The following is a 22,500-nucleotide window of genomic DNA, read 5'->3' on the forward strand; positions in this document are numbered from 1 at the left end:
CCCTTCTCCCCCACCTTTCCTGTTGTGAAATGGCAGGTTCCTGGTGATGGCCAGGACAACCTGTTTATCCAGAAGGGGACCAAGTCCTCGTCTTCCTCTCACCACGGCAGCCGGCGGAGGAACCGCGAACGCTCCCGGGATAAGGATCGTGAACGCGAGCAGAGCCGAGATCGCGACAGAGAAAGAGAGCGAGAGAGGGAGAGAGGGAGACAGAGAGAGAGAGTCGGTGACTGGCCTCAGGAGAAACAGGTGGATTCACAGTCACACTTCATTTATGTTTACTGGTTGAACTGAATTTTCAATTCACTTCCTGAATTTCCTGAATTCTCAACTGAATTGTTGTTTTCCACCTTGGTGTACCCGCTTAGTGTTCACAAGCTTTGTGGTGATCGTTTTCTATGCCTCCCCTTAGAACCAACCCCTGAAGTCCCTACGCAGGCTCCTGCACCTCTCCCCCTCCTCCTCTTCCAGCCATCCCCCTCCTCCTTCCGACCTGCGATTCCAGCACCTCCCCAACCCCCCCACCTCCTCCTCTAAAGGGGGAGTGTTCAGCGACGGGAGAGGTGACGGCAGGTCCCACCAGGGACATCCTAGCAGCAGCAGCTCCAGCTCTGGTCAGTCTAAGAGCCACAGGAAGCAGAGTTACCCTCTCCCGGGGCAGATACAGGGGCAGATGGAGTCCAACTGGCACGCGGCGGCCCTCGCCAGGGCAGAGGGGGCTCAGCCGTACCCCGACCAAATGGTCGCTAACGGGCCCACCTTTACCAGACCGTCAAGGTCACGGATGCCAAACCTCAACGACCTGAAAGAGACAGCCCTGTGAGGAGAACATGGAATTAGAATTCTACCACATGGAATTAGAATTCTACCACATGGAATTAGAATTCTACCACATGGAATTAGAATTCTACCACATGGAATTAGAATTGTGCCACCCATTGACTTGAATGGGGATATCCATTCTAGGAAAAAATGTCTATGGAGGAGACGTCTCTCTGCCCTCAAGGGTCGTCATGTTGATTAGGCACCAAAATGGAACAAAACAGACTGAAGCAGGGAGGGACAAGATGGACTACTGTCCGATGAGAAACGCTTATTTTTTTGTGGTGCGTTGCGAAGCGTTTTGTAACGTTTTCAATTGTGTGCCCTAATGAATAGGACTCTGGGCTCTCACTACTGCCGCCTGCTGGCCGCCAGACGCACATAGGACTATAGTTCAGAAGGTTATACTGTATCTCTCTAAGTTCAGGACTATATGACTGAACTGGGAGGTGGACTGACTGGCTGTAAAAATCTGACCTTTTTTGATGCTTCAAACATTTGATAGAATTTGTATTGATATTATATTATATTATTCATGAAATTCCTTTTATTTGATTTAAATTAAATGACTTTATTTAACGAGACGTAGGCCTAAATGGAGATTTAATAAGTATTGTAGAATTAATAATTGTGTAATATTGCAAGAGCTTTAACAATAAATGTAAAAAAGATTATGAGATTCTAACTATATATATATATAATAATAATTCAATATATTTAATTGTGGAGGTTTTTCATAATTTCTATTGATTGTTGTTACAGTAAAGCCTGTTTGTTCTGTCTATTTACTTTGTGTCTTTAATGTATTTATTGTATCTGATTTGACACAGAGTTATGGAGAGATATGTACGACAGATGGACAAAGACAAATGATATAAAGTTATAATGTATGATAAAATAATGAGATACCTATATGGCTCAGGGTTGTCAAGTTTTTAAAGGTAATCATTTGCCACATCATCTTGACACACATGTGTCGCCTGGCCCCAACTCATATGGTCGATGGTCAGTTAGCACAAACAGATGAGAATGTACTGTAAGGTACTGTTTGTTGTAAAGGGTCATTCTGCAGTACAGTAAACATGACAGTCACACCCGCTGATCTAGTTATTAGAGACTCCAGGCCCCATGTGGAGATTCCTGTTGTTTCCTGATGAAGGATACACACACACACACACACAAACGTACGTACCAGAGATATACATAGCAGAGACAGACATACCAGAGATATCTGTACCAGAGATATCCATACCAGAGATATCCGTACCAGAGATATCCATACCAGAGATATCTGTACCAGAGATATCCATACCAGAGATATCCATACCAGAGATATCCATACCAGAGATATACATAGCAGAGACAGACATACCAGAGATATCTGTACCAGAGATATCCATAGCAGAGATATCCGTACCAGAGATATCCATACCAGAGATATCTGTACCAGAGATATCCATACCAGAGATATCTGTACCAGAGATATCCATAGCAGAGATATCCATACCAGAGATATCCATAGCAGAGATATCCATACCAGAGATATCTGTACCAGAGATATCCATACCAGAGATATCTGTAGCAGAGATATCCGTACCAGAGATATCCATAGCAGAGATATCCATACCAGAGATATCTGTACCAGAGATATCCATACCAGAGATATCTGTACCAGAGATATCCATAGCAGAGATATACATAGCAGAGATATCCGTACCAGAGATATCCATACCAGAGATATCTGTACCAGAGATATCCATAGCAGAGACAGACATACCAGAGATATCTGTACCAGAGATATCCATAGCAGAGATATCCGTACCAGAGATATCCATACCAGAGATATCCATACCAGAGATATCCATAGCAGAGATATCCATACCAGAGATATCTGTACCAGAGATATCCATCCCAGAGATATCCATATCAGAGATATCCATACCAGAGACAGCCATACCAGAGATATCCATACCAGAGACATCCATACCAGAGATATCCATACCAGAGATATCCATACCAGAGACATCCATACCAGAGATATCCATACCAGAGATATCCATATCAGAGATATCCATACCAGAGATATCCATACCAGAGATATCTGTACCAGAGATATCCATACCAGAGATATCCATACCAGAGATATCCATACCAGAGATATCCATACCATACCAGAGATATCCATACCAGAGATATCCATACCAGAGATATCCATACCAGAGATATCCATACCAGAGATATCCATACCAGAGATATCCATACCAGAGATATCCTTACCAGAGATATCCATACCATACCAGAGATATCCATACCAGAGATATCCATACCAGAGATATCCATACCAGAGATATCCATACCAGAGATATCCATACCAGAGATATCCATACCAGAGATATCCATACCAGAGATATCCTTACCAGAGATATCCTTACCAGAGATATCCATACCAGAGATATCCATACCAGAGATATCCTTACCAGAGATATCCATACCAGAGATATCCATACCAGAGATATCCATACCAGAGATATCCATACCAGAGATATCCATACCAGAGATATCCATACCAGAGATATCCATACCAGAGATATCCATACCAGAGATATCCATACCAGAGATATCCATACCAGAGATATCCATACCATACCAGTTTGTGCTGTTGGCTTTAAAGGGTAAAATACGTAGGCCTGACTTCCTGATATTGGCAGAATGAATGTCATGGATATCTTTATCCCTGGCTAGTCATTGATCTACAGTACATAGTGTGAACATCAAGGACAAAGTACCAATAAGAAGAAGTATACACACACGCACACACACACGCACACGCACACACACACACACACGCACACACACACACACACACGCACACACACGCACACACACACACACGTGCGCACGCCCACACCTCCTGAACACACCAATCTGACTTTGTCCCAGCCTGCCCCTCAGAAAGATGTCCTCTCCCCTCAAAGCCTCAGCCTGCCCCTCAGAAAGATGTCCTGTCCCCTCAAAGCCCCAGACTGCCCCTCAGAAAGATGTCCTCTCCCCTCAAAGCCCCAGACTGCCCCTCAGAAAGATGTCCTCTCCCCTCAAAGCCCCAGACTGCCCCTCAGAAAGATGTCCTCTCCCCTCAAAGCCCCAGACTGCCCCTCAGAAAGATGTCCTCTCCCCTCAAAGCCTCAGACTGCCCCTCAGAAAGATGCCCTCTCCCCTCAAAGCCACAGACTGCCCCTCAGAAAGATGTCCTCTCCCCTCAAAGCCTCAGCCTGCCCCTCAGAAAGATGTCCTCTCCCCTCAAAGCCTCAGCCTGCCCCTCAGAAAGATGTCCTCTCCCCTCAAAGCCCCAGACTGCCCCTCAGAAAGATGTCCTGTCCCCTCAAAGCCCCAGACTGCCCCTCAGAAAGATGTCCTCTCCCCTCAAAGCCTCAGCCTGCCCCTCAGAAAGATGTCCTCTCCCCTCAAAGCCCCAGACTGCCCCTCAGAAAGATGTCCTGTCCCCTCAAAGCCCCAGACTGCCCCTCAGAAAGATGTCCTCTCCCCTCAAAGCCTCAGCCTGCCCCTCAGAAAGATGTCCTCTCCCCTCAAAGCATCAGCCTGCCCCTCAGAAAGATGTCCTGTCCCCTCAAAGCCCCAGACTGCCCCTCAGAAAGATGTCCTCTCCCCTCAAAGCCCCAGCCTGCCCCTCAGAAAGATGTCCTCTCCCCTCAAAGCCTCACTACAGTCCAGTTCTCGCCAAACAACTGGACATGTGCTGTTCCATGGAGATGTGTTAATAACCAACATTCACTGTATGTATCAGGTGATCCGTTGGATTGTTCTCCATCATATATTTTAATAACGCTTTAAATGAACATTGAGTTCTACACTAACAGTTGACAGTAACGCTTTAAATGAACATTGAGTTCTACACCAACAGTTGACAGTAACGTTTTAATTGAACATTGAGTTCTACACCAACAGTTGACAGTAACATTTTAATTGAACATTGAGTTCTACACCAACAGTTGACAGTAACATTTTAATTGAACATTGAGTTCTACACTAACAGTTGACATTAAGGTTTTAATTGAACATTGAGTTCTACACTAACAGTTGACAGTAACGTTTTAATTGAACATTGAGTTCTACACTAACAGTTGACAGTAACGTTTTAATTGAACATTGAGTTCTACACTAACAGTTGACATTAAGGTTTTAATTGAACATTGAGTTCTACACTAACAGTTGACAGTAACGTTTTAATTGAACATTGAGTTCTACACTAACAGTTGACAGTAACGTTGAACAGCTTTGGTCCGTCACCTGTCATTGTACCGTCCAGGTTGAATACATGCTTTTCAGTTTGGAAACATCACTTTCAGTGTTGGACTTCAGTTCCACTTTTCTCTTGTTGTCTAATTGCATCCTGGTCCTTCTAACCATCGTTCTGTGTCCAATAGAACTCAATGTCTTCCAATTGGTTCTGTGGCAAAAACACTCACAAGGACCAGTTGCAGCGTCTATCATGAAATCTTTACGGTGTGATTTCATTATATTGGGTTTAAGATCACCTTTCATTTAGCCTAGGTGGTCCCCGATCTGTTTGTGCTCTTTAGCTCGATCTGGGACCACCAGGCTATCCCACTAAAGTCTAACCTCATATAGCCTCCACCTGCAGTTTAGGTCTCTTTATGTCTCTGTTTATGTCTCTGTTTATGTCTCTCTTTATGTCTCTTCATGTCTCTTTATGTCTCAGTTTGTCTCTTTATGTCTCTGTTTGTCTCTGTTTATGTCTCAGTTTGTCTCTTTATGTCTCTGTTTATGTCTCTCTTTATGTCTCTCTTTATGTCTCTTTATGTCTCAGTTTGTCTCTTTATGTCTCTGTTTGTCTCTGTTTATGTCTCAGTTTGTCTCTTTATGTCTCTGTTTATGTCTCTTTATGTCTCTTTATGTCTCAGTTTGTCTCTTTATGTCTCTTTATGTCTCTGTTTATGTCTCAGTTTGTCTCTTTATGTCTCTGTTTATGTCTCAGTTTGTCTCTTTATGTCTCTTTATGTCTCTGTTTATGTCTCTTTATGTCTCAGTTTGTCTCTTTATGTCTCTGTTTATGTCTCTTTATGTCTCTGTTTATGTCTCTGTTTATGTCTCTGTTTGTCTCTTTATGTCTCTGTTTATGTCTCTTTATGTCTCTGTTTATGTCTCAGTTTGTCTCTTTATGTCTCTGTTTATGTCTCTGTTTGTCTCTTTATGTCTGTTTATGTCTCTGTTTATGTCTCTTTATGTCTGTTTATGTCTCTTTTTATGTCTCTTTATGTCTGTTTATGTCTCTTTATGTCTGTTTATGTCTGTTTATGTCTCTTTATGTCTGTTTATGTCTCTGTTTATGTCTCTGTTTATGTCTCAGTTTATGTCTCTTTATGTCTGTTTATGTCTCTTTTTATGTCTCTGTTTATGTCTCTGTTTATGTCTCTGTTTATGTCTCTGTTTATGTCTCAGTTTGTCTCTTTATGTCTCTTTATGTCTGTTTATGTCTCTTTTTATGTCTCTGTTTATGTCTCTGTTTATGTCTCTGTTTATGTCTCAGTTTGTCTCTTTATGTCTCTGTTTATGTGTCTGTTTATGTCTCTGTTTATGTCTCTGTTTATGTCTCTGTTTATGTCTCTCTTTATGTCTCTTTATGTCTCAGTTTGTCTCTTTATGTCTCTGTTTGTCTCTGTTTATGTCTCAGTTTGTCTCTTTATGTCTCTGTTTATGTCTCTTTATGTCTCTTTATGTCTCAGTTTGTCTCTTTATGTCTCTTTATGTCTCTGTTTATGTCTCAGTTTGTCTCTTTATGTCTCTGTTTATGTCTCAGTTTGTCTCTTTATGTCTCTTTATGTCTCTGTTTATGTCTCTTTATGTCTCAGTTTGTCTCTTTATGTCTCTGTTTATGTCTCTTTATGTCTCTGTTTGTCTCTTTATGTCTCTGTTTATGTCTCTTTATGTCTCTGTTTATGTCTCAGTTTGTCTCTTTATGTCTCTGTTTATGTCTCTGTTTGTCTCTTTATGTCTGTTTATGTCTCTGTTTATGTCTCTTTATGTCTGTTTATGTCTCTGTTTATGTCTCTTTATGTCTCTTTTTATGTCTCTGTTTATGTCTCTTTATGTCTGTTTATGTCTCTTTTTATGTCTCTGTTTATGTCTCTGTTTATGTCTCAGTTTGTCTCTTTATGTCTCTTTATGTCTGTTTATGTCTCTTTTTATGTCTCTGTTTATGTCTCTGTTTATGTCTCTGTTTATGTCTCTGTTTATGTCTCAGTTTGTCTCTTTATGTCTCAGTTTGTCTCTTTATGTCTCTGTTTATGTCTCTTTATGTCTGTTTATGTCTCTTTATGTCTGTTTATGTCTCTGTTTATGTCTGTTTATGTGTCTGTTTATGTCTCTTTTTATGTCTCTGTTTATGTCTCTGTTTATGTCTCAGTTTGTCTCTTTATGTCTCAGTTTGTCTCTTTATGTCTCTGTTTATGTCTCTTTATGTCTGTTTATGTCTCTTTATGTCTGTTTATGTCTCAGTTTGTCTCTTTATGTCTCTTTATGTCTCTGTTTATGTCTCTTTATGTCTCAGTTTGTCTCTTTATGTCTCTGTTTATGTCTCTTTATGTCTCTGTTTGTCTCTTTATGTCTCTGTTTATGTCTCTTTATGTCTCTGTTTATGTCTCAGTTTGTCTCTTTATGTCTCTGTTTATGTCTCTGTTTGTCTCTTTATGTCTGTTTATGTCTCTGTTTATGTCTGTTTATGTCTCTGTTTATGTCTCTGTTTATGTCTCTTTATGTCTCTGTTTATGTCTCAGTTTGTCTCTTTATGTCTCTGTTTATGTCTCAGTTTGTCTCTTTATGTCTCTGTTTATGTCTCTGTTTGTCTCTTTATGTCTGTTTATGTCTCTGTTTATGTCTCTTTATGTCTCTGTTTATGTCTCTTTATGTCTCTGTTTATGTCTCAGTTTGTCTCTTTATGTCTCTGTTTATGTCTCTGTTTGTCTCTTTATGTCTCTTTATGTCTCTGTTTATGTCTCTTTATGTCTCTGTTTATGTCTCAGTTTGTCTCTTTATGTCTCTGTTTATGTCTCTGTTTGTCTCTTTGTCTTTTTATGTCTCTGTTTATGTCTCTGTTTATGTCTCTTTGTCTTTTTATGTCTCTGTTTATGTCTCTTTATGTCTCTGTTTATGTCTCTTTATGTCTCTGTTTATGTCTCAGTTTGTCTCTTTATGTCTCTGTTTATGTCTCTGTTTATGTCTGTTTATGTCTCTGTTTATGTCTCTGTTTATGTCTCTGTTTATGTCTCTGTTTATGTCTCAGTTTGTCTCTTTATGTCTGTTTATGTCTCTTTTTATGTCTCTGTTTATGTCTCTGTTTATGTCTCTGTTTATGTCTCTGTTTATGTCTCTTTATGTCTGTTTATGTCTCAGTTTGTCTCTTTATGTCTCTGTTTATGTCTCTTTATGTCTCTTTATGTCTCAGTTTGTCTCTTTATGTCTCTTTATGTCTCTGTTTATGTCTCAGTTTGTCTCTTTATGTCTCTGTTTATGTCTCAGTTTGTCTCTTTATGTCTCTTTATGTCTCTGTTTATGTCTCTTTATGTCTCAGTTTGTCTCTTTATGTCTCTGTTTATGTCTCTTTATGTCTCTGTTTGTCTCTTTATGTCTCTGTTTATGTCTCTTTATGTCTCTGTTTATGTCTCAGTTTGTCTCTTTATGTCTCTGTTTATGTCTCTGTTTGTCTCTTTATGTCTGTTTATGTCTCTGTTTATGTCTCTTTATGTCTGTTTATGTCTCTGTTTATGTCTCTTTATGTCTCTTTTTATGTCTCTGTTTATGTCTCTTTATGTCTGTTTATGTCTCTTTTTATGTCTCTGTTTATGTCTCTGTTTATGTCTCAGTTTGTCTCTTTATGTCTCTTTATGTCTGTTTATGTCTCTTTTTATGTCTCTGTTTATGTCTCTGTTTATGTCTCTGTTTATGTCTCTGTTTATGTCTCAGTTTGTCTCTTTATGTCTCAGTTTGTCTCTTTATGTCTCTGTTTATGTCTCTTTATGTCTGTTTATGTCTCTTTATGTCTGTTTATGTCTCTGTTTATGTCTGTTTATGTGTCTGTTTATGTCTCTTTTTATGTCTCTGTTTATGTCTCTGTTTATGTCTCAGTTTGTCTCTTTATGTCTCAGTTTGTCTCTTTATGTCTCTGTTTATGTCTCTTTATGTCTGTTTATGTCTCTTTATGTCTGTTTATGTCTCAGTTTGTCTCTTTATGTCTCTTTATGTCTCTGTTTATGTCTCTTTATGTCTCAGTTTGTCTCTTTATGTCTCTGTTTATGTCTCTTTATGTCTCTGTTTGTCTCTTTATGTCTCTGTTTATGTCTCTTTATGTCTCTGTTTATGTCTCAGTTTGTCTCTTTATGTCTCTGTTTATGTCTCTGTTTGTCTCTTTATGTCTGTTTATGTCTCTGTTTATGTCTGTTTATGTCTCTGTTTATGTCTCTGTTTATGTCTCTTTATGTCTCTGTTTATGTCTCAGTTTGTCTCTTTATGTCTCTGTTTATGTCTCAGTTTGTCTCTTTATGTCTCTGTTTATGTCTCTGTTTGTCTCTTTATGTCTGTTTATGTCTCTGTTTATGTCTCTTTATGTCTCTGTTTATGTCTCTTTATGTCTCTGTTTATGTCTCAGTTTGTCTCTTTATGTCTCTGTTTATGTCTCTGTTTGTCTCTTTATGTCTCTTTATGTCTCTGTTTATGTCTCTTTATGTCTCTGTTTATGTCTCAGTTTGTCTCTTTATGTCTCTGTTTATGTCTCTGTTTGTCTCTTTATGTCTGTTTATGTCTCTGTTTATGTCTGTTTATGTCTCTGTTTGTCTCTTTATGTCTGTTTATGTCTCTGTTTATGTCTCTTTATGTCTCTGTTTATGTCTCTTTATGTCTCTGTTTATGTCTCAGTTTGTCTCTTTATGTCTCTGTTTATGTCTCTGTTTATGTCTGTTTATGTCTCTGTTTATGTCTCTGTTTATGTCTCTGTTTATGTCTCTGTTTATGTCTCAGTTTGTCTCTTTATGTCTGTTTATGTCTCTTTTTATGTCTCTGTTTATGTCTCTGTTTATGTCTCTGTTTATGTCTCTGTTTATGTCTCTTTATGTCTGTTTATGTCTCTTTTTATGTCTCTGTTTATGTCTCTGTTTATGTCTCTGTTTATGTCTCTGTTTATGTCTCTGTTTATGTCTCAGTTTGTCTCTTTATGTCTCAGTTTGTCTCTTTATGTCTCTGTTTATGTCTCTTTATGTCTCTGTTTATGTCTCTCTATGTCTGTTTATGTCTCTGTTTATGTCTCTGTTTATGTCTCTGTTTATGTCTCTCTATGTCTGTTTATGTCTCTGTATGTCTGTTTATGTCTCTGTTTATGTCTCTGTTTATGTCTCTTTATGTCTCTGTTTATGTCTCAGTTTGTCTCTTTATGTCTCTATATGTCTCTTTATGTCTCTATATGTCTCTTTATGTTAACTCATTGTTATATCATTTACACCTGCAGTTTATGTCTCTTTATGTCTCTGTTTATGTCTCTTTATGTCTCTGTTTATGTCTCTGTTTATGTCTCTGTTTGTCTCTTTATGTCTCTGTTTATGTCTCTGTTTATGTCTCTGTTTATGTCTGTTTATGTCTGTTTATGTCTCTGTTTATGTCTGTTTATGTCTGTTTATGTCTCTTTATGTCTCTGTTTATGTCTCTGTTTGTCTCTTTATGTCTCTGTTTATGTCTCTGTTTGTCTCTTTATGTCTGTTTATGTCTCTGTTTATGTCTGTTTATGTCTCTGTTTATGTCTCTGTTTATGTCTCTGTTTATGTCTCTGTTTATGTCTCAGTTTGTCTCTTTATGTCTGTTTATGTCTCTTTTTATGTCTCTGTTTATGTCTCTGTTTATGTCTCTGTTTATGTCTCTGTTTATGTCTCTTTATGTCTGTTTATGTCTCTTTTTATGTCTCTGTTTATGTCTCTGTTTATGTCTCTGTTTATGTCTCTGTTTATGTCTCTGTTTATGTCTCTGTTTATGTCTCAGTTTGTCTCTTTATGTCTCAGTTTGTCTCTTTATGTCTCTGTTTATGTCTCTTTATGTCTCTGTTTATGTCTCTCTATGTCTGTTTATGTCTCTGTTTATGTCTCTGTTTATGTCTCTGTTTATGTCTCTCTATGTCTGTTTATGTCTTTTTATGTCTCTGTATGTCTCTGTATGTCTCTTTATGTCTCTGTTTATGTCTCAGTTTGTCTCTTTATGTCTCTATATGTCTCTTTATGTCTCTATATGTCTCTTTATGTTAACTCATTGTTATATCATTTACACCTGCAGTTTATGTCTCTTTATGTCTCTGTTTATGTCTCTTTATGTCTCTGTTTATGTCTCTGTTTATGTCTCTGTTTGTCTCTTTATGTCTCTGTTTATGTCTCTGTTTGTCTCTTTATGTCTCTGTTTATGTCTCTGTTTATGTCTCTTTATGTCTCTGTTTATGTCTCTGTTTGTCTCTTTATGTCTCTGTTTATGTCTGTTTATGTCTGTTTATGTCTGTGTTTATGTCTGTTTATGTCTGTTTATGTCTCTTTATGTCTCTGTTTATGTCTGTTTATGTCTGTTTATGTCTCTGTTTATGTCTCTGTTTGTCTCTTTATGTCTCTTTATGTCTCTGTTCGTCTCTGTTTATGTCTCTGTTTATGTCTGTTTATGTCTCTGTTTATGTCTCTGTTTATGTCTGTTTATGTCTGTTTATGTCTCTGTTTATGTCTCTGTTTATGTCTGTTTATGTCTCTGTTTATGTCTCTGTTTGTCTCTTTATGTCTCTTTATGTCTCTGTTCGTCTCTGTTTATGTCTCTGTTTATGTCTGTTTATGTCTCTGTTATCTCATTGTTATATAATTCCTAACTGCTGTCTCTGTCTCTGTTATCTCATTGATATAGAATTCCTAATTGCTGTCTCTGTCTCTGTTATCTCATTGTTATATAATTCCTAACTGCTGTCTCTGTCTCTGTTATCTCATTGTTATATAATTCCTAACTGCTGTCTCTGTCTCTGTTATCTCATTGTTATATAATTCCTAACTGCTGTCTCTGTCTCTGTTATCTCATTGTTATATAATTCCTAACTGCTGTCTCTGTTATCTCATTGTTATATAATTCCTAACTGCTGTCTCTGTCTCTGTTATCTCATTGTTATATAATTCCTAACTGATGTTTATGTCTCTGTTATCTCATTGTTATATAATTCCTAACTGATGTTTATGTCTCTGTTATCTCATTGTTATATAATTCCTAAGTGATGTTTATGTCTCTGTTATCTCATTGTTATATAATTCCTAAGTGATGTTTATGTCTCTGTTATCCCATTGTTATATAATTCCTAAGTGATGTTTATGTCTCTGTTATCTCATTGTTATATAATTCCTAAGTGATGTTTATGTCTCTGTTATCTCATTGTTATATAATTCCTAACTGCTGTCTCTGTCTCTGTTATCTCATTGTTATATAATTCCTAACTGCTGTCTCTGTTATCTCATTGTTATATAATTCCTAACTGCTGTCTCTGTTATCTCATTGTTATATAATTCCTAACTGCTGTCTCTGTTATCTCATTGTTATATAATTCCTAACTGATGTTTATGTCTCTGTTATCTCATTGTTATATAATTCCTAACTGCTATCTCTGTTATCTCATTGTTATATAATTCCTAACTGATGTTTATGTCTCTGTTATATCATTGTTATATAATTCCTAACTGCTGTCTCTGTTATCTCATTGTTATATAATTCCTAACTGATGTTTATGTCTCTGTTATCTCATTGTTATATAATTCCTAACTGCTGTCTGTCTCTGTTATCTCATTGTTATATAATTCCTAACTGCCGTTTTATCTCATTGTTATATAATTCCTAACTGGTTGTTTGAAACAATCCTTCACGCCGTCACAGGATTAAAATGGCAGAAAAACACATCAGTTTGAGATGATCCTAAAGTCCAGATGATCCAGATCCTGAATTATAAATCACTTCCGGTTGTTTGTTTGTTTAAAATTGACCTACAGGATTTAATTTGCATGACATCACACATAAACAGCATTATTTATATATGTGTATATTTGGTCTCTGACTGTAAATAATCATTAAAACCACATGGATCTACCCTGTTAACTGGCATGAATTGTTTTTTTGGGGATCAGGAAACGGTTTTCACACATCACAAGTGGAGATTCCTCCAGGTGTATTGTAAACTGGACATCAGAGGACTATTACACAGGAATATTGTTCAATGATACTCCGAAACAAACGAGTACAAGAGTTTGTCTTTATTTCAGGAACTGGTTTTGGTCAACTTTAAATGAATACAATAAAACAAGCAATGAACGATACCTCTACATCACTGATGTCACAAACTACATACACAACACAGCACAGTACAGTACAGTACAGTACACAACACAGTACATTACAGCACAGTACACAACACAGTACAGTACAGCACAGTACAGTACACAACATCCAGTTAACCACAGGACTGGTAGTCTTCTCTTTCTCTGAGCTTTCCTCATCACATAATCATCCCCAATTTCTCTGTGTTTGTCAGTTCACAGGCGTGTATTTATCCACTCTTCCTCACCCAAGTGGAAACACCTGGCCATCCACCCCTTTATGTTCAGTGTAAAAAAAATATCATAAATAAAACTGTTGTTGTAACACATCTAATCTGAAAACAGAATGGACCTTTTCACACATATAAACCCCATCCCTGGGAGAGAGATATTACTTAACCGTTTGGGAAAGGAAAGGAAACTAGGGTTTCCAGAGCAGTAGATTCCACCTTGGCATAGGGAACGACCAGGGGAACGACCAGGGGAACGACCAGGGCTCTCCTTGGGCCTGTTCAGGATGGTGTATCATTACAGGACCGTCACATAGAAATATATTGTGTAGAACCAATATGACTTCTAGTCATGTAGAATCATGTCAGTTCTATTCATTACATGTTCTGTCTGAACGTTCCACGGTGTTGTACCCTGCTGAGTGTGACCCTGGTCGTCAGGACAGACAGAATCAGGTACACTTGCTCATGCAGAGCAGCAGCTCCATGCGGATGGCGATACGTGTGTGCCAGCCCAGAGGGAGCAAACGGATGTAGCGAGTTACCATGGGAGGACGCAGGAGGTTCTGAACCGAGGAGGAGCGGTCCGAGTTCCCGTAGAACACCTGAGGAGAGAAACGGAGCAGTGTGAGGAGGAGAGACGACACAGACCACCATGTAGTAAACACAGATGGAGAATCCTGCTGCCAGATGTCCTGCCTCACCGAGCAGGACGAGACTTTACAACTCCTTGTACGGAACTGCTACAGAACCCAAGAAATACGGGATCTGATGAGAAGGATTGATTTTGATATACTGTATGTATAAATCCCAAGACTGTCTTCCACATTATTTTATTACATGTGTAGATCATGTGATGTCATAATGAACCATGTATTGATGTGAAAGCTGACCTCCGACAAAACAAGTCGTTTTAGAAAAACATCCATGGACATTATTACATGTGTAAACCTTGTGATGTCATAATGAACCATGTATTGATGTGAAAGCTGACCTCCGACAAAACAAGTCGTTTTAGAAAAACATCCGTGGACATTATTACGTGTGTAGATCTTGTGACGTCATAATGAACCATGTATTGATGTGAAAGCTGACCTCCGACAAAACAAGTCGTTTTAGAAAAACACCCATGGACATTATTACGTGTGTAACCCTTGTGATGTCATAATGAACCATGTATTGATGTGTGTATATGAACTAAGTTATGATTGTAAAACAGTTTTGTTCCAGTATCTATTGACTGTGAGTCTCTCTGAATAAGAGCATCTTCTCGGTGACTAAATGTAAAAGGTGTATGATGGACCCACCCTGTTGTTCCCCGTCTGGTCCTTGTAGTAGATCCAGTTGAGATTCTGGTCGGTGCGGTACTGGACGCTGTACTTGGTGATCCATTCGTCAGCGTCACAGCGCCCCTGGGTCAGGATACCAGACACCACCATCACCTCCTTCAGGTCAATCTGCAACCACTGGCTGTTGTCCTGGAACTTAGACAGCCAAGCACACCTGGAGGGGAACCGCCAGGGAAACTATGTTAGCCCGCTGAGCTAAAGCCTAGGCAAAAACAATGACCTGGAGGGGAACCGCCAGGGAAACTATGTTAGCCCGCTGAGCTAAAGCCTAGGCAAAAACAATGACCTGGAGGGGAACCGCCAGGAAAACTATGTTAGCCCGCTGAGCTAAAGCCTAGGCAAAAACAATGACCTGGAGGGGAACCGCCAGGGAAACTATGTTAGCCCGCTGAGCTAAAGCCTAGGCAAAAACAATGACCTGGGGGGGACCATTATTTTACCAATGAGGTCAGAAGAGCCATTTCCCAAAGGAACACTGAGGTTACTGATTGAGCCAATGTCCTCCTTTACAGGGAGACGGAGATAGAGGCCCTACCAGGGGTTGGTCCTGAGGGAGAGGATGGGGCAGGGGACTCACCCAAAGCCCTGGTTGTTGAGTCTGGCATTGCTGGGGAGCCAGGAGGAGAACCAGCCAGTGTACTGATCCTCGTTGGAGCAGCTGATCTGGTCTGGTCTGACTGATCCAGCCTCCAAACCCAGGGGCTTGTGGTATGGACACTCTGGAGAGGAGGAACGCCAAGGTGAGAGACGGAAATCATGGTCGACAACAAGGAAGTAGTTCAAATGTTAACATTGGATGCCAAACAATGGACGTCACACTGATGCTAATTATTTAGTAGTTATCGTCACAGGTCCTCCGATCCTAGGACACGTATCATCTGCATGTACTGTATGCTGTTAGAGACCACATCGTCACTATAGGCTAGCCCAATGGAAGACACTTCTCTACACATCTGCATGTACTGTATGTTGTTAGAGACCACATCGTCACTATAGGCTAGCCCAATGGAAGACACTTCTCTACACAGGAAACACTGTATTCTGAACTGAATTTGAAGGGCTTTGCTGCCTTCAACAAAGGGCAAAAACACCCGCTTGTTGTTATGAAAGACAACACCAGCATACAAGGTCACGTCTGGTCACTGAGGTAGCCTGTGCCTAATGAACCACCACCACATTAATCCTCTCCCTCCAACCCACCCAGCCCCTCTGAGTCCCTGATTTCCTGCTCCATCCAAAAGTAGTACACTATGTAGGGAATAGGGTGCCATTTTGGACTCATGTATCTCCAATACTAAATCCTTCTGTTTTAATTCTCCACATTGAAGATAAACATCCATTAGATAAACATCCATTAGATAAACATCCATTAGATAAACATCCATTAGATAAACATCCATTAGATAAACATCCAGATAAACATCCAGATAAACATCCATTAGATAAACATCCATTAGATAAACATCTATTAGATAAACATCCATTAGATAAACATCCATTAGATAAACATCCATTAGATAAACATCTATTAGATAAACATCCATTAGATAAACATCCAGATAAACATCTATTAGATAAACATCCATTAGATAAACATCTATTAGATAAACATCTATTAGATAAACATCCATTAGATAAACATCCATTAGATAAACATCCATTAGATAAACATCCATTAGATAAACATCCATTAGATAAACATCCATTAGATAAACATCCATTAGATAAACATCCATTAGATAAACATCCATTAGATAAACATCCAGATAAACATCCATTAGATAAACATCCATTAGATAAACATCCATTAGATAAACATCCATTAGATAAACATCCATTAGATAAACATCTATTAGATACACATCCAGATAAACATCCATTAGATAAACATCCATTAGATAAACATCCATTAGATAAACATCCATTAGATAAACATCTATTAGATACACATCCAGATAAACATCTATTAGATAAACATCTATTAGATAAACATCCATTAGATAAACATCTATTAGATAAACATCCATTAGATAAACATCTATTAGATAAACATCCAGATAAACAAACATCTATTAGATAAACATCCAGATAAACATCTATTAGATAAACATCTATTAGATAAACATCCATTAGATAAACATCCATTAGATAAACATCCATTAGATAAACATCCATTAGATAAACATCCATTAGATAAACATCCAGATAAACATCCAGATAAACATCCATTAGATAAACATCCATTAGATAAACATCCATTAGATAAACATCCATTAGATAAACATCTATTAGATAAACATCTATTAGATAAACATCCAGATAAACATCTATTAGATAAACATCCAGATAAACAAACATCTATTAGATAAACATCCAGATAAACATCTATTAGATAAACATCTATTAGATAAACATCCATTAGATAAACATCCATTAGATAAACATCCATTAGATAAACATCCATTAGATAAACATCCAGATAAACATCCAGATAAACATCCATTAGATAAACATCTATTAGATAAACATCCATTAGATAAACATCTATTAGATAAACATCTATTAGATAAACATCTATTAGATAAACATCCAGATAAACATCTATTAGATAAACATCCAGATAAACAAACATCTATTAGATAAACATCCAGATAAACATCTATTAGATAAACATCTATTAGATAAACATCCATTAGATAAACATCCATTAGATAAACATCCATTAGATAAACATCCATTAGATAAACATCCATTAGATAAACATCCATTAGATAAACATCCAGATAAACATCCAGATAAACATCCATTAGATAAACATCTATTAGACATCCATTAGATAAACATCCATTAGATAAACATCCATTAGACATCCATTAGATAAACATCCATTAGATAAACATCCATTAGACATCCATTAGATAAACATCCATTAGACATCCATTAGATAAACATCTATTAGATAAACATCCATTAGATAAACATCCATTAGATAAACATCTATTAAATAAACATCTATTAGATAAACATCCATTAGATAAACATCCAGATAAACATCCAGATAAACATCTATTAGATAAACATCTATTAGATAAACATCCATTAGATAAACATCCATTAGATAAACATCCATTAAACATCCATTAGATAAACATCCAGATAAACATCCAGATAAACATCCATTAGATAAACATCCATTAGATAAACATCTATTAGATAAACATCCAGATAAACATCTATTAGATAAACATCCATTAGATAAACATCCATTAGATAAACATCTATTAGATAAACATCTATTAGATAAACATCCATTAGATAAACATCTATTAGATAAACATCTATTAGATAAACATCCATTAGATAAACATCTATTAGATAAACATCTATTAGATAAACATCCATTAGATAAACATCCATTAGATAAACATCCATTAGATAAACATCCATTAGATAAACATCCATTAGATAAACATCTATTAGATAAACATCCATTAGATAAACATCCATTAGATAAACATCCATTAGATAAACATCCAGATAAACATCCATTAGATAAACATCCATTAGATAAACATCCATTAGATAAACATCCATTAGATAAACATCCAGATAAACATCCAGATAAACATCTATTAGATAAACATCCATTAGATAAACATCCAGATAAACATCTATTAGATAAACATCCATTAGATAAATATCTATTAGATAAACATCCATTAGATAAACATCCATTAGATAAACATCCAGATAAACATCTATTAGATAAACATCCATTAGATAAACATCCATTAGATAAACATCCATTAGATAAACATCCATTAGATAAACATCCATTAGATAAACATCTATTAGATAAACATCTATTAGATAAACATCCATTAGATAAACATCCAGATAAACATCTATTAGATAAACAAACATCCATTAGTAGAAGAGCACAGCAGATGGTTGGCTGCCACATCCTAACAGAGGGGGGGGGACACAACTGCAAATCATTTTTAGACTGCAAATTGACTGCAAGAAGCCTAAAAACAGGTAGAGTATTTTGTTTGCATGAAACAATCATTTCAAAGCTTGCTTACATCAGTATACAATCACGTCTCTCTATTATGCGGAGGAACTACGGAACACATTTCTTCCATTAAAATCACCTGGAGCTGATTTCCTGCTGTTACAGTCTTTTATGTCCAACAATGAGGGGCCAAATAGAACCACCTGTTAGTAGTATAATAGTATGAATAGTAGTAGTAGTATAATAGTAGTACTAGTAATAGTATGAATAGTAGTAGTAGTATAATAGTAGTAGTAATAGTAATAGTATGAATAGTAGTAGTAGTAGTATAATAGTAGTAGTAATAGTATGAATAGTAGTAGTAGTAGTAGTATAATAGTAGTAGTAATAGTATGAATAGTAGTAGTAGTAGTATAATAGTAGTAGTAATAGTATGAATAGTAGTAGTAGTAGTATAATAGTAGTAGTAGTAGTAGTATAATAGTAGTAGTAGTAATAGTATGAATAGTAGTAGTATAGTAGTATAATAGTAGTAGAAGTAGTATAGTAGTATAATAGTAGTAGTAGTAATCAAATCAAATTTATTTATATAGCCCTTCGTACATCAGCTGATATCTCAAAGTGCTGTACAGAAAATAGTAGTAGTAGTAGTATAATAGTAGTAGTAGTAGTAGTAGTATAGTAGTAGTAGTAATAGTATGAATAGTAGTAGTATAGTAGTATAATAGTAGTAGAAGTAGTTTAGTAGTAGTAGTAATACTAATAATAGTAATAATACTAATAGTAGTAGTAGAATAATAGTAGTTGAAGTAGTTTAGTAGTAGTAGTAATAGTAATAATAGTAGTAGTAGTATAATAGTAGTAGTACTAGTAGTATAATAGTAGTAGAAGTAGTATAGTAGTAGTAGCAGTAGTATAGTAGTAGTAGCAGTAGTATAGTAGTAGAAGTAGTAGTAGTAATACTAATAGTAGTAGTAGTATATTAGTAGTAGTAATAGTATAGTAGTAGTAATACTAATAGTAGTAGTAGTATAGTAGTAATAGTATAGTAGCAGTAGTAGTATAGTGGTAGTAGTAATAATACTAATAGTAGTAGTAGTAGTAGTAATAGTATAGTAGTAGTAGTAGTAGTATGGTGGTAGTAGTAATAATACTAATAGCAGTAGTAGTAGTAGTAATAATACTAACAGCAGTAGTAGTAGTAGTAATAATACTAATAGCAGTAGTAGTCGTAGTAATAATACTAATAGTAGTAGTAATAATACTAATAGTAGTAGTAGTAGTATAGTAGTAATAGTATAGTAGTAGTAATAATACTAATAGTAGTAGTAGTAGTAGTAGTATAGTAGTAATAGTATAGTAGTAGTAGTAGTATAGTGGTAGTAGTAATAATACTAATAGTAGTAGTATTAGTATAGTAGTAGTAGTATAGTGGTAGTAGTAATAATACTAATAGTAGTAGTAGTAGTAGTAGTAGTAGTAGTAGTAGTAGTAGTAGTAATAATAATAGTAGTGGTAGTAGTAGTAGTAATAATAATAATAGTAGTAGTATAGTAGTAATAGTAGTCGTAGTATAGTAGTAATAGTATAGCAGTAGTAGTAATAACAATACTAATAGTAGTAGTAATAATACTAATAGTAATATAGTAGTAATAGTATAGTAGTAGTACTAGTAATAATACTAATAGTAGTAGTGGTAGTAGTAGTATAGTAGTAATAGTATAGTGGTAGTAGTAATAAAACTAATAGTAGTAGTAGTATAGTAGTAATAATACGGGTAGTATAGTAGTAATAATACTAATAGTAGTAGTATAGTATTAATAATACTAATAGTAGTAGTATAGTAGTAATAATACTAATGGTAGTAGTGTAGTAGTAATAGTATAGTAGTAGTAGTAGTAGTAATAATAGTATAGTAGTAGTAGTAGTAATAATACTAATAGTAGTAGTAATAATACTAATAGTAGTAGTATAGTAGTAATAGTATAGTGGTAGTAGTAATGAAACTAATCGTAGTAGTAGTAGTAGTAGTAATAATATGAATAGTAGTAGTAGTAGTAGAATAGTAGTAATAATACTAATAGCAGTAGTATAGTAGTAATAATACTAATAGTAGTAGTATAGTAGTAATAATACTAATAGTAGTAGTATAGTAGTAATCGTATAGTAGTAGTAGTAGTAGTAATAATACTAATAGTAGTAGTAATAATACTAATAGTAGTAGTATAGTAGTAATAATACTAATAGCAGTAGTAGTAGTAGTAATAATACTAATAGCAGTAGCAGTAGTAGTAATAATACTAATAGCAGTAGTAGTCGTAGTAATAATACTAATAGTAGTAGTAGTAGTCGTAGTAGTAATAATACTAATAGTAGTAGTAATAATACTAATAATAGTAGTAGTAGTAGTATAGTAGTAATAGTATAGTAGTAGTAATAATACTAATAGTAGTAGTAGTAGTAGTAGTAGTAGTAGTAGTAGTAGTAGTAGTATAGTGGTAGTAGTAATAATACTAATAGTAGTAGTATTAGTATAGTAGTAGTAGTATAGTGGTAGTAGTAATAATACTAATAGTAGTAGTAGTAGTAGTAATAATAATAGTAGTGGTAGTAGTAGTAGTAGTAGTAATAATAATAATAGTAGTAGTATAGTAGTAATAGTATAGTAGTAGTAGTATAGTAGTAATAGTATAGCAGTAGTAGTAATAACAATACTAATAGTAGTAGTAATAATACTAATAGTAATATAGTAGTAATAGTATAGTAGTAGTAGTAGTAATAATACCAATAGTAGTAGTGGTAGTAGTAGTATAGTAGTAATAGTATAGTGGTAGTAGTAATAAAACTAAGAGTAGTAGTAGTAGTAGTAATAATAATATGAATAGTAGTAGTAGTAGTAGTATAGTAGTAATAGTATAGTAGTAGCCTGCTGTTTGACTCTTTGGAACCAGTATCAGGATGCGTCCCTATGGCCCATAATAATCTGCTCCAAAGAAGTGTATTGGAGGGAATAGGGATTCATTTGGGATGCAGCCCAGCCTCTCCTATCCACTCTGCTGTTTGAACAGGAAGATAGAGGAGGATCTGATCACCCAATCAACACCTTTCCTTTTTATAAGTGTGAGAAGGACAGACGTCCTATTTTGGTCCTAGTAATCTGTGCATCACAACCCTGTTCTAGTAAAGGGATAATCCTGCTAGCATACTGCACAGTACTGTCTGTCTGTCTGTCTGTCTGTCTGTCTGTCTGTCTGTCTGTCTGTCTGTCTGTCTGTCTGTCTGTCTGTCTGTCTGTCTGTCTGTCTGTCTGTCTGTCTGTCTGTCTGTCTGTCTGTCTGTCTGTCTGTCTGTCTGTCTGTCTGTCTGTCTGTCTGTCTGTCTGTCTGTCTGTCTGTCTGTCTGTCATGTGATCACAGCCTGTGTGAAGTGGGGCAAGGAGGCTCCATCTGCTGATTAATGACATTCCACCTGACTGCAGGCACAGACTTGTTCAGGTTCCAGCTCATAGTCACACACACACACACACACACACACACACACACACACACACACACACACACACACACACACACACACACACACACACACACACACACACACACACACACACACACACACACACACACACACACACACACACACACACACCTCTCAGCCCCTACAAAGATCTCAGCTTCCAATCAAATTAAATT

General features: G+C 36.3%; 2 protein-coding genes across 2 annotated transcripts in view; one reads left to right on the forward strand and one right to left on the reverse strand.

Moving 5' to 3' along the window:
* Positions 1–1,732, forward strand: part of LOC124020584 (cyclin-dependent kinase-like 5) — a 35,271-nt gene extending 33,539 nt beyond the window's left edge. Inside the window, 2 exon segments of the mRNA XM_046335821.1 lie at positions 37–249; positions 413–1,732. Coding sequence (XP_046191777.1) covers positions 37–249; positions 413–823 — 624 coding nt within the window. The 3' untranslated portion in view covers positions 824–1,732.
* An 11,404-nt stretch (positions 1,733–13,136) lies between these two features.
* Positions 13,137–22,500, reverse strand: part of LOC124020596 (retinoschisin-like) — a 13,942-nt gene continuing 4,578 nt past the window's right edge. Inside the window, exons 4-6 of the mRNA XM_046335835.1 lie at positions 15,371–15,512; positions 14,752–14,947; positions 13,137–14,049 (exon numbers count right to left, since the gene is read on the reverse strand). Of these exons, the coding sequence (XP_046191791.1) occupies positions 13,897–14,049; positions 14,752–14,947; positions 15,371–15,512 (491 nt within the window). The 3' untranslated portion in view covers positions 13,137–13,896. The remainder of the gene's footprint in view (positions 14,050–14,751; positions 14,948–15,370; positions 15,513–22,500) is intronic.

The sequence above is a fragment of the Oncorhynchus gorbuscha genome, unplaced genomic scaffold (genome assembly GCF_021184085.1).
Source record: "Oncorhynchus gorbuscha isolate QuinsamMale2020 ecotype Even-year unplaced genomic scaffold, OgorEven_v1.0 Un_scaffold_861, whole genome shotgun sequence".
Taxonomy (NCBI): domain Eukaryota; kingdom Metazoa; phylum Chordata; class Actinopteri; order Salmoniformes; family Salmonidae; genus Oncorhynchus; species Oncorhynchus gorbuscha.